The 12,068-nt window shown below is 38.8% G+C and overlaps 1 protein-coding gene across 2 annotated transcripts in view; it reads right to left on the bottom strand.

The window, feature by feature from the left end:
* The window catches only part of NELL2 (neural EGFL like 2), a 469,663-nt gene that overhangs the window by 14,940 nt on the left and 442,655 nt on the right, over window positions 1-12,068 (bottom strand). For both annotated transcript variants that reach the window (XM_070789234.1, XM_019960750.2), the window contains 2 exons: window positions 11,883-12,023; window positions 473-666 (listed from right to left, as the gene is read on the bottom strand). In XM_070789234.1, the coding sequence (XP_070645335.1) occupies window positions 473-666; window positions 11,883-12,023 (335 nt within the window). The remainder of the gene's footprint in view (window positions 1-472; window positions 667-11,882; window positions 12,024-12,068) is intronic.

Raw genomic sequence — 12,068 nt, 5'->3', positions numbered from 1 at the left:
ATAACCTATACATAATCTCCCATATACTTTAAATTATTTCTAGATTACCTATAATATCTAATATAATATAGAACTTATGTAAAAAGTTGCTGGGGTCAGGAAAATGAAAGTTTTGCTTTTCAGAACTTTCTGGAGCTTTCTCCTTAAGTATTTTTCATCCACAGTTAGCTGAATCCATGAATGTGGATCCTGCAGATATGGAAGGCCAACTGTGTTATATGATTCCACTTATATGAGGCTGTAGAAAATACAAATCTAATCTGTAGAAATAGGACACAGTGTTTACTTGTGTCTGGGGCTATGGGATTAAGAAAGGGCAGAGGCCAGCCAACGTGGGTAGGTGGAAATGTTATGTTATATTAATTGTGCAGAGGTTAATCAGATGTATGCATTTGTTTATCAAGCCGTACACTTGAAATACATGCAAATTACACCTTGATAAAAATGGTTACAGTGCTTTGTTTATACCAACCTGACATGAACACACGGAGCACCGGTCATTTTCCAGCACCCAAATCTGACCGTTGTGCTTAATTTTTCCATCGTGGATGCAATCCCCTGTGCAGTTCTTCCCGTGAGGACATCGGCAATCATATCCACCATCCAAGTTAAAGCAAATGGTGTCATTGGCACAGCTGTGCCTCCCAGTCCCACACTCGTCAATATCTACAGCCAAGAAAAAGCAGCAGGCAATGTGCTCAGAATATGCTCTGTTTCAAATAACTGCGATCAGGCAAGTGGTCTCCTGACATAAAGCACTCAACTGTAAATTAATTTTCATCTTACTGGCATGTATTTCCTAGTAATGCTGACTAAAGCAATGTTAATGATCTTGGGATTTCACAGGAAAATATCATACTTGATTTTAAACACCAAATAACCTTGGCTAGATTTTCAACTTTTATATCTCTGTAAATATCATTAGGCTTTATGAAACATATTTTTTTTTTTAAAAAGTTAAGGATAGGACTCAATATATCAAACACAGTTTGGCAGTGGAAATTCTAAAAGTGCCTATGTTTTTTTAATTGGCAAAATCATCCTCAATGTTAAAAAGGTGCTTCCAGAAAATCCCTTCTTCATGGGGGATGAAATGTTATGGAAGCCCTGAGGCATTTTCATCCAGTTTCAAGCCTTGTTCTCACAGCCATGTCACTGTCAGGTAAGCTCTTTCCAGCATTCTGCTCAGGTGTTCTGCCCTTAATGGTCCAGGCATTTGCACACTGTCCTTACACCCTGCCCTTCAGCCATGGAAAGGCAAGTGATCACAAGCAATCAGCATCCCTTACAAAGAATTCCCCACTTCTCAGCTTTCCCATTTCGTATCATAATTTCATCTCCTGCCTGACTCAATTGGCACCTGCCCATTCTTCACCTGACTTCAGCTACTCCATGGCAATCGTAGCCTAAAGCATTTTCATACAGATGAAAAGCAAACATATGTTGACCCACAGATCAGGTCCAAGCGAGGAGATGTGATTCATTTTATTTATCCCCATCATTTAAAGGTCATAAGCCAAAATCATTCCAGGGATATTGTACGAGTGGCAGTAAGGACTTATTTCCTATTTCATCTGAGTAAAGGTCAAGAAAAAAGAACTAAATCACAGCAGGAAAAGTGGGATAGAGAGAAAATGGAATGTATAGCTTTTAATCAGCAGAATGTACACTGATTTTCCTTCAAAATTATAGGATTTACTATCTTCCTTAAATGGTTTGATTTCAACATTGTAGAGGAAATAAACTAGTCAAGATTATATTTTAGCCACATTTCAATTCCTAAATATTTAAGTTCTATCACATATGCATTCCTGACAATAAGTAACATGATTATTTCTATGTACTTTGATTTTTATTAGTTCTCATATCAACAAAACCTATGAATTGAGAGGATAGCTGAAAAGATTTCTATTACAGCTATAGTAAACTTTATTATAGGTTGATATGTCAAGGATAATACTGTATAAAAAAGACCATGATAAAAAAATAACAGCATAAGAATACATGAAAATCTTAAAAAATACATTTATATAACTGTATTAATATATACACCTATATATCAGATATATATGTGTATATCAGATCCGAAAAAAATTTTCTTTTGGTGAGGAAATGAACTTTATATAGCAGGTCTATATTTGCTCTATTTGGAATAATAAAGTATCCTCAGAGTTGATATTTGTCTCCATTAAATATTCTTATAATTAGCAATTATAGGAAGCAAAAACACCACCACTGATCATTGTTGTTTGGTCTCTCTGACCACAATCTCTCCAAATACCTCTTAATATATCTTTTAATATCCATTACATATATATATATGTTTTATATATTTCACTCTTTAAATATCCACTAATATAAGGACATTATTGCATTAATGGCAATGGCTGGACTTGAACAATCATTTCATTTTGCCTGACATTTAAAGTAAAATTTCTACTAACAGGTTTGTTTGTTTGGTTAAAAGCAGAGAAAGTCCTTGGATTTGATGCAGCAGACAAAGAAGAAAAGATTTTTAGGTACAAAGAGAATATGTACTCAAAGTATATTAACGACCAAGAAATAGAATAAAAAGTTGCTTACAACAATGGTTGGCATGTACTTGTCATACCTGGAGAAATATTAATATTTAAGCAGAAACATCATAGTGGACTAACTCTTACCTTTTGCTATCCTGTGAGATTTGAATTAATTTGAACTTACCTTACCTTTCTTGCTTGTTATCTATACTGGGTTTCTCAGTGCAGAAACTATTCTCAATTGAATGGTAGTATAAAATTTTGGAATTTATTTTTATATACAGTTTTATTGTAAGATTCCTATACATAAAGAGTGTATATTCTGCTTTGAAAATTATACTATAGTATACAGAAATTCCAACTTTAAAAATATTGATTATTTCTTTAGTGAGTGATTGGAGAAATAATGTTGTCAAAGCCAGTGGTCAAGTCTCAGTTCCTGTCTTCAGCTGACAGCAGTTTCTGACACACGTCCTTCCCTCTCCCTGACAAATTTCATTTACTTGCTTCCTATCACACTAGTATACTGAAGCTGAAGCTCTAATACTTTGGCCACCTGATGGGAAGAGCCAACTCATTGGACAAGACCCTGATGCTAGGAACCATTGAAGGCAGAAGGAGAAGGGGGCGACACAGGATGAGATGGTTAGATAGCATCACCGACTCAATGGACATGAATTTGAGCAAACTCCAGGAGATAGTGAAGGACAGGGAAGCCTGGCATGCCGCAGTCCATGGGGTCACAAAGAATCAGACATGACTGAGTGACTGAACAACATCACATTGGTAGCTCTTTCTGAATCTTTCTTCCGCCCACATACTCATTCTCCAGGTGTGGCAAAAACATTATGGATAAGATTTAGGCAAGAAAAGAGGAGGTAAAGAGTGGTCTAGTCAGAGGTAAGAGTGTGTTTGAGCCCCAAAGTTCAGAGCCATTAAGTGTATTAGAGAATCAAAAGTGTTGGTATGACTTAAATGGCCAGGGAGAGCAGAGTGGGGAGACACACTGAAGGGTTCTCGGGGCTCAGTTAAAGGTCATGTTATAAGAAATTTGAACATTATAATGAAGTCTATCAAATGTCCTTTTAGGGAATTGCAAAAAAACTATTCACATATCCATTTTAGAAATATTCCTCTGGCTTCATTTTGGAAAAGGGACTTAAAATGGATTAGAACTTTCAATTAGAAGACCAATTAGTAGACTGTTCAGTATTCCAGGAAAGAGATGGTCATATAATAAAAGTAAACACCAAAGTCTAAGTACATTCATATAATGACTCATTTAATCCTCACAACAACCGTGAAAACTACAGTTATAATCCCCATTGTATAGATCAGGGAACTGAGGCAGAAACATGTTGCATAACTTTCTCAAGATCACACAGCTAGTAAGGTATAGATAGAGCACAGAGGGGAACCCAATCTGTCAGGCTCCAAGTCTGTGTTCTTAGGCATAATGCTGTACTTAATAGTAGCAGTGGGGATGCACACATAGAAATAACAAAGATAAAGCCATTTAGTGATTTGTCGGCTTCAGAGACTAAGGAGAGAGAGGGGTCATGAATGATTAGATTTCTGGCTTGGAAAATTTGGTAGATGCTATTTACATAATGAAGAGCAAGATTTTGATAGGGAGTGGTAATGTTGCAGAGAAGAACCAATTCTGACTCCAGGTTGGAACTATTTCCTTGACTTGCTTTTAGTCAGTCAGTCAGTTCAGTCGCTGAGTCGTGTCCGACTCTTTGCGACCCCGTGAATCGCAGCACACCAGGCCTCCCTGTCCATCACCAACTCCTGGAGTTCACTCAAACTCACGTCCATCGAGTCAGTGATGCCATCCAGCCATCTCATCCTCTGTCGTCCCCTTCTCCTCCTGCCCCCAATTCCTCCCAGCATCAGAGTCTTTTCCAATGAGTCAACTCTTCACATGAGGTGGCCAAAGTACTGGCGTTTCAGCTTTACATCAGTCCTTCCAAAGAACACCCAGGACTGATGTCCTTCAGAATGGACTGGTTGGATCTCCTTGCAGTCCAAGGGACTCAAGAGTCTTCTCCAACACCACAGTTCAAAAGCATCAATTCTTCAGCACTCAGCCTTCTTCACAGTCCAACTCTCACATCCATACATGACTACTGGAAAAACCATAGCCTTGACTAGATGGACCTTTGTTGGCAAAGTAATGTCTCTGCTTTTGACTTGCTTTACCTTGCTGTTATCATAATCATTCAATAAGAGGTCCCGCCCCTGTCTGACTGTTAACTAAAGTGTTAAACTAAAGTTGTTCAGCTCACAGAGAATCAGACCCTCTCCACCTGTGAAAAGAAGAGATTAACACATCCCTTCCTTGATTCTCTGGAGAAGGAAATGGCAACCCACTCCAGGATTTTAGCCTGAAAAATTCTATGGACAGATTAGCCTGGTGGGCTTCAGCCCATGGAGTTGCAGAGAATCAGACACAACTGAGCGACTAACAATTTCACTTTCTTTCCCTGATGCTTGCCATTCCCAGAGATGTTTTGTAGAACTGATGGGTGCTTTTTACTTTATTTCTTCATTGCTTTTCCATCTATTCACACACTGTTGAAGCCTAGCTTGAAGGATTTTGAGCATCATGTTGCTAGTAGGCTAAATGAGTGCAATTGTGCGGTAGTTTGAACATTCTTTGGCATTGCCTTTCTTTGGGATTGTGATGAAAATGGACCTTTTCTAGTCCTGGGGCCACTGCTGAGTTTTCCAAATTTCCTGGCATATTGAGTGCAGCACTTTCACAGCATCATCTTTTAGGATTTGAAATAGGTCAGCTGGAATTCCATCACCTCCTCTAGCTTTGTTCGTAGTGATGTTTTCTAAAGCCCACTTGACTTTACACTCCAGGATGTCTGGTTCTAGGTGAGTGATCACACCATCGTGGTTATCTGAGTCATGAAGATCTTTTTTTGTATAGTTCTGTGTATTCTTGCCACCTCTTCTTAATATCTTCTGCTTCTTAATACTGTTTCTGTCCTTTATTGTGCCATGTTTACATGAAATGTTCCCTTTATGTCTCATTTTCTTGAAGAGATCTCTGATCTTTCCCATTCTATTGTTTCCTCAATTTCTTTGTATTGATCACTGAAGAAGGCTTTCTTATCTCTCCTTGCCATTCTTTGGAACTCTGAATTCAAATGGGTATATCTTTCCTTTTCTCCTTTGTCTTTCACTTCTCTTCTTTTTTTCAGCTATTTGTAAGGCCTCCTCAGACAATCATTTTGCCTTTTTGCATTTCTTTTTCTTGGAGATAGTTTAGATCGCCACCTCCTGTACCATGTTATGAAACTCTGTCCATAGTTCTTCAGGTACTCTGTCTATCATATCTGATCCCTTGAATCTATTTGTCACTTCCACTGTATAATTGTAAGGGATTTGACTTAGGTCATACTTGAATGGTCTAGTGGTTTTCCCTACTGTCTTCAATTTAAGTCTGGATTTGGCAATAAGGAGTTCATGATCTGAGTCACAGTCAGCTCCCAGTCTTATTTTTGTTGACCACATAGAGCTTCTCCATCTTGGCTGCAAAGAATATAATCAACATGATTTTGGTACTGACTGTCTGGTGATGTCCATGTGTAGAATCTTCTTTTGTGTTGCTGAAAGAGGGTGTTTGCTATGACCAGTGTGTTCTCTTAGCAAAACTCTGTTAGCCTTTTACCTGCTTTGTTTTGTACTCCAAGGCCAAATTTGCCTGTTATTCTAGGTGTCTCTTGACTTCCTACTTTTGCATTCCAGTCCCCTATAATAAAAAGGACATTTTGGGGGGGTGTTAGTTCTAGAAGGTCTTGTAGGTCTTTATAGAACTGTTCAACTTCAGCTTCTTCAGCATTACTGGATGGGGCATAGACTTGGATTACTGTGATAATGAAAGGTTTGTCTTGGAAACAAACAGAGATCATTTTGTTGTTTTTGAGATTGCATCCAAGTACTGCATTCTGGACTCTTGTTGACTGTGATGGCTACTCCATTTCCTCTATGGGATTCTTGCCCACAATGGTAGATATAATGATCATCTGAGTTAAATTCACCCATTCCAGGCCATTTTAGTTCACTAATTCCTAAAATGTCGATGTTCACTCTTGCCATCTCCTGTCTGACCACTTCCAATTTGCCTTGATTCATGGACCTAACATTCCAGGTTCCTATGCATTACTGCTCTTTACTACATAGTGAGAGAGTCAGTTCCTAGGCAGGTTGATAAGGAGTCTAGGGGTCCCCAAGGAGAGAGGGGTGTGGAATTCTCAAGGAGGAAGAAAGGACAAATTTTTTTTCTTTCTCCACATTCCTTAGGATTATATAACAATAATGTATCCTGCCTGAGGACAATCTCTGGATTAAGGATAGTCTCTGGATTAAACCTTCTGTTATCTTAAAATGTAAATTATGGGAGTAGACCTGGTCTTTACAAGGATGTATCCTGCCTGAGGACAGTTTCTGGATTAAACCTTCTGGCTAATTCTATTATCTTAAAATGTAAATTATGAGAGTAGGTCTGGTGAGGTCTTTACAACCTCCAGACATTCTTTGGATTCACTGGAGAGTATATAACTTCATTGTTAACACTAGCAAGTGGGTACTCTTTCTACCCCCTTCTGATGCCTATGTCAGAAGCTTTCTCTATCTCCTTTATACTTTAATAAAACTTTATTACACAAAAGCTCTGAGAGATCAAGCCTTGACTTCTTTTCCTCCAGGGGCCAAGAATCCCGGTGTCTTCGCATGATTTAACAACAACCTTTCAATAGGACTTGACTTCCATCACCAGTCACATCCATAACTGGGTGTTGTTTTTGCCTTGGCTCCATCTCTTCATTCTTTCTGGAGTTATTTCTCCACTGATCTCCCTTGGAGTTCATCTCTCAGTGTCCTATCTTTTTGCCTTTTCATGCTGTTCATGGGGTTTTCAAGGCAAGAATTCTGAAGTGGTTTGCCATTCTTTTCTCCAGTGGACCATGTTTTGTCAGAACTTTCCACCATGACCTGACCATCTTGGGTGGCCCTGCATGGCATGGCTCATAGTTTCATTGAATTAGACAAGGCTGTGGTCCATGTGATCAATTTGTTTAGTTTTCTGTGATTGTGGTTTTCATTCTGTCTGCCCTGTGATAGATAAGGATGGGCTCAAGGAAGTTTTTGATGGGAGAGACTAACTGAGGGGGAAACTGGTTCTGATGGGTGGGGCCATGCTCAGTAAATCTTCAGTCCAGTTTTCTGGTGATGGGTGGGGCTGTGTTCCCTCCCTGTTGTTTGACCTGAAGTCAAACTATGGTGTAGGTAATGAAGATAATGGTGACCTCCTTCACATGGTCCCATGCAGGCAATGCCACGCTCAGTGCCCCTGACCTTGTAGCAGGCCACTGTTGACCCATGTCTCCACCGGAGACTCCTGGACACTCATGGGCAAGTCTGGGTCAGTCTCTTGTGGGGTCCCTGCTCCTTTCTCCTGGGTCCTGGTGTGCACAAGGTGACTGTATAGAGCTTCTCTATCTTTGGCTGCAAATAATACAATCAATCTGATTTCGATATTGACCATCTGGTGATGTCCATGTGTACAGTCGTCTCTTGTGTTGTTGAAATAGCGTGTTTTCTGTGACTACTGTGTTCTCTTGGCCTTTCCCTCTCTATTCTGCCTTTTGACTTTAGTTCCTCATTGCTTTTGATTTAGTTCCTCATTCCCTTGATTTAAGGTAAGAATTTGTAGTATTTGTTTTGAACATAATACTCAAAGATACTACCATATAAACATTTTTTTTTTTTTAGTCATACAAGTTCAAAAACACCCACCAAGCATAAAGATAATCTAGAAATAAAAGCTTTAAATAAAAGGAAATGTGGGCATGAAATGCAATATTCCTTCACGGAAAAAAATACTTGGCCTTGTTCTCAGAGAGAGACAAATTTTCAGGCACATTAGAAATGATGATGTGGATAAGAAAACCTTGCACATTTCCTGGGGATTAAATGTCTACACCTCTGAGGTAAATGGATGAGCAAAATAATTTACAGTTTGTATGCATGCAGTTTATTAACATGTATGTTGTAGATTACAGTCTAAAAAGTACAAAGTTATTTATTCATATCTTCAAACATGACTATTATACTTAAGAATAATTGTAAACCTACTGCTGTGGATTTGTCCATGTTGAAAGGCTTCTTGTTTTTTTCCCCAGCACAGAAATATGGAACTTGATCAGATATAACCATAGTCTTAAAATGGCATCCTTCTAAATGCTAATATTACAATTCTATAGATCACTGAAATTGCAGTAAGTAGATAGTTGTTAAAAAGAAGCATTTTAGTTCTCTTTTATATGACAAAGGTTAGTACTTTTAAAAGAATTCTTCAGATCACACTGTCCTTGAAAGAGTAGTAGATTTTTACGATAATCATTATAAATTCTACTGGAAGATAGTTGAATTATCTTTACAGAATTGTGGGTTTTTTTTTTTTTTTTTTTTTTAAAGAATAAGATTTCCCACTCTTTATGTATTTACGGAATTTCCTCAAAAAGCCTTTTCTGTGTAGGCATTTCACAAAATCCGTTACTTCCCTATATTTATCTGTATCATGTGTTATTTTAATGATTAGTTTTCCTTGTTACTTTTGGACACTTAATGAATGCACTCGTTATATTTTGTCATTTTCGCCAGACTAGTATGTATTTACTGTATGGAAGGAAGTAGAAGTGTTAATCGCTAAGTTGTGTCCAACTCTTTGCGACCCTATGGATTGTAGCCCACCAGGCTCCTCTCTCCATGGGATTTCACATGCAAGAATATTGGAATGGGTAGCCACTCCCTCCTCCAGGGAATCTTCCCGACCCAGGGATTGAACCCAGGTCTCCCGCATTGCAAGTAGATAGATTCTTTACCATCTGAGACACCAGCGAGGTGGTGTATACCGTATATATGATTTACTGTATATCATACCATATGTCTGGGGAAAAGTGAAGTACTTCTCTCTTCTCAGTTAAATAAGAAGCAGAGTAATTAACAGAGAAAGAAGAGAAAGTGGTATCTGAGATGTGAGGAGGGTAGAGAAGTTATGACATGGTTGCATCAGAGAGTTGCAGTGGAAATTAATGCACATTGCTGATGGCTCTTGCAGCGGGTAGTTTAACAAAATGGCCAGCAACAATTCTCACCATTTACTATTTATGCTCTTTGGTAATCCTCTCTCCTTGGACTTATTGAGTGGCTTCTAACAGATAGACTATGGGAGAAGTGGTGAAATGCCACATCTGAGATTTAGTTGTGGAAGACTGTTGCTGCCATCTTGGGCACATGCTGTCTCTTGGAATGCTTTTTCTAGGAGAAGCCAGCCCCTAGCCCTCTGGAGTGGCTCATGGGTTAAAGAAACAAGCCCTGACAACAGCAGTGTTAGTGACCTTAGAAACAGATTCCCTTTCCCTCCACTCCTATCCCAGACAAGACAGAGATGAGACCACATCTCTGGGCAGCAACTTGATATTAGTAACTTCACTAGAAACCTGAACCAGAGGAATCCAGCTAAGCTGTCATACATTCCTTATCCAGAAGCTGTGAGATAATTTATTATTTTCAGTGGCTACACTTTGGGGGTTACTTTTTATGCATCAGGAGATAACTAATACAGCCCTTTTGAGACATGTGGTCATAAACTTAAAAGATACTGAAAGAAGTTACAAATGTAAAGTAAGATAGAGGTATGTATTTTTTTTAGTCACATTTTGATGCACAGAAAGGGAAAGCAAGCAAAATTAAAGAGCAGAAGAAGAAAAGATAGGGAAAAGGAGGACATGAAATAAAGACACATTTTTAGCTTTGCTCTCTATATTTCTGTATGATTGAATTATTTATAATCAGTTTATGTTTATTCTTTATGTGTATAATTTAAAATAAAAGACAATGCTAAAAAAAGCAGCATTGAAGACTTCTTCCTGATAATACACTACAGAAACAGGCAATATAGTTTATCAGGGAAGGGCAAAATCACAGGGTTTGATCTGCTTCTTGAACGGCATTCTCATAAGCACAAGGTAAAGCCTTCGGATAACAGCTAAGGGTTATTTGCAAATGCTAGGTTTTAGCCCCCGGTAAGGCAGGAGCCTGGTAGGCTGCAGTCCATGGGGTCGCTAGGAGTCGGACACGACTGAACGACTTCACTTTCACTTTTCACTTTCATGCATTGGAGAAGGAAATGGCAACCCACTCCAGTGTTATTGTCTGGAGAATCCCAGGGACGGGGGAGCCTCATGGGCTGCCGTCTCTGGAGTCGCACAGAGTTGGACACGACTGAAGTGACTTAGCAGCAGTAGCAGCAGCAAGCTAGCAGCATTCCCATTCCATGTAAAAATCCAGATGAACACTCTGTGCAAGGTCCAGAGCTCTGCAGCTGTTGGCAAAGCGCACACGGAACCTTGGCATCTATCACCCAAGTCTGCGTCACTTTTCTTTGTGTGAAAACCTCTAGAGGCCCGAGGATAAAAGGCATCTCATCATTTAAGCATCAAGTACTGTTAAGTTAGATTCTCCAAGGCTTTCATCGACTGTGTCATTTTAGCCTCATCATTCTCTCAGGCTGTTACTCGATGAAGGTGTAAACACCAATGGAGAAAACAAAGACTTCTTGAGGTCTGTTTTGTTTCCCAAGTCCATGCCAAACCCTTTTGGTGTGGGTAGTTTCCTTGGCAATTATTCACTGTGCTTTGCTTACTCTGCCCACCTTCTAAAATGTATGCCCCTTAATAGTGGATATAAAGGAGCAGAATTGTCAATTCACTGAAAATAAGACAAAATTACTACTAAATAATTGAATATAATCTGATTAAATTTCCATTCCTATTAGATTGACGTCTTTTAAGCATGGACCATACCTTCTGCTTGCAACATTTACTAAACATCTGACTTTGCCAGGCAAAAGATACATCAGGAATAGCCCAGAGAAGCATGTATCATGTTTTTCTTGGCCACGTCATTGTCCTATTTTCTCTCACCTCATTTTCCCTCTATCCTGCTTTCACCTGTTTTTCTACCTCTTTTGGGGTCAGATTTTTACATGCTGCCATTAAAAAATTTATCTGATACTAGAGGTTTATTTATTCTAAAAATATCCTTCAACAAAGTATCCACAGAAAACTGGTTTGCTGTTGCAAGTATTAATTATTCACAAATCAATTAATTATTATAATTAGGATGCAAAAGTTAGATTTTAACATGTTTCCAATCACTCGTAAAAACACACAGCAAAAATCACCAATACCTGAAATATGAGATCAATGTCAACTAATTACGTCTTACTGAACGTGTCTCAATTTCAAGACCTTAAACTCTAGGTCTTTTCCTTGTACTGACCTTCACACGATTCGCCGCTTGGTGAAAACATCCCATTGTCATGGTAGCCATCTCTGCATTCACAGTGGTACCATCCAGGCAGGTTGATGCAGTTAGCACGGCTGTCACACTGAACAAAGCCATCAGAGCACTCATCGATGTCTGGGAAAGAAAACACAAATGAAATGTTATACAATTGTTGCCTCT

The sequence above is a fragment of the Bos indicus genome, chromosome 5 (genome assembly GCF_029378745.1).
Source record: "Bos indicus isolate NIAB-ARS_2022 breed Sahiwal x Tharparkar chromosome 5, NIAB-ARS_B.indTharparkar_mat_pri_1.0, whole genome shotgun sequence".
Classification (NCBI taxonomy): Eukaryota; Metazoa; Chordata; class Mammalia; order Artiodactyla; family Bovidae; genus Bos; species Bos indicus.
The sequence above is the reverse complement of the archived record's forward strand: the minus strand, read 5'-3'. Positions and strand labels throughout refer to the sequence as shown.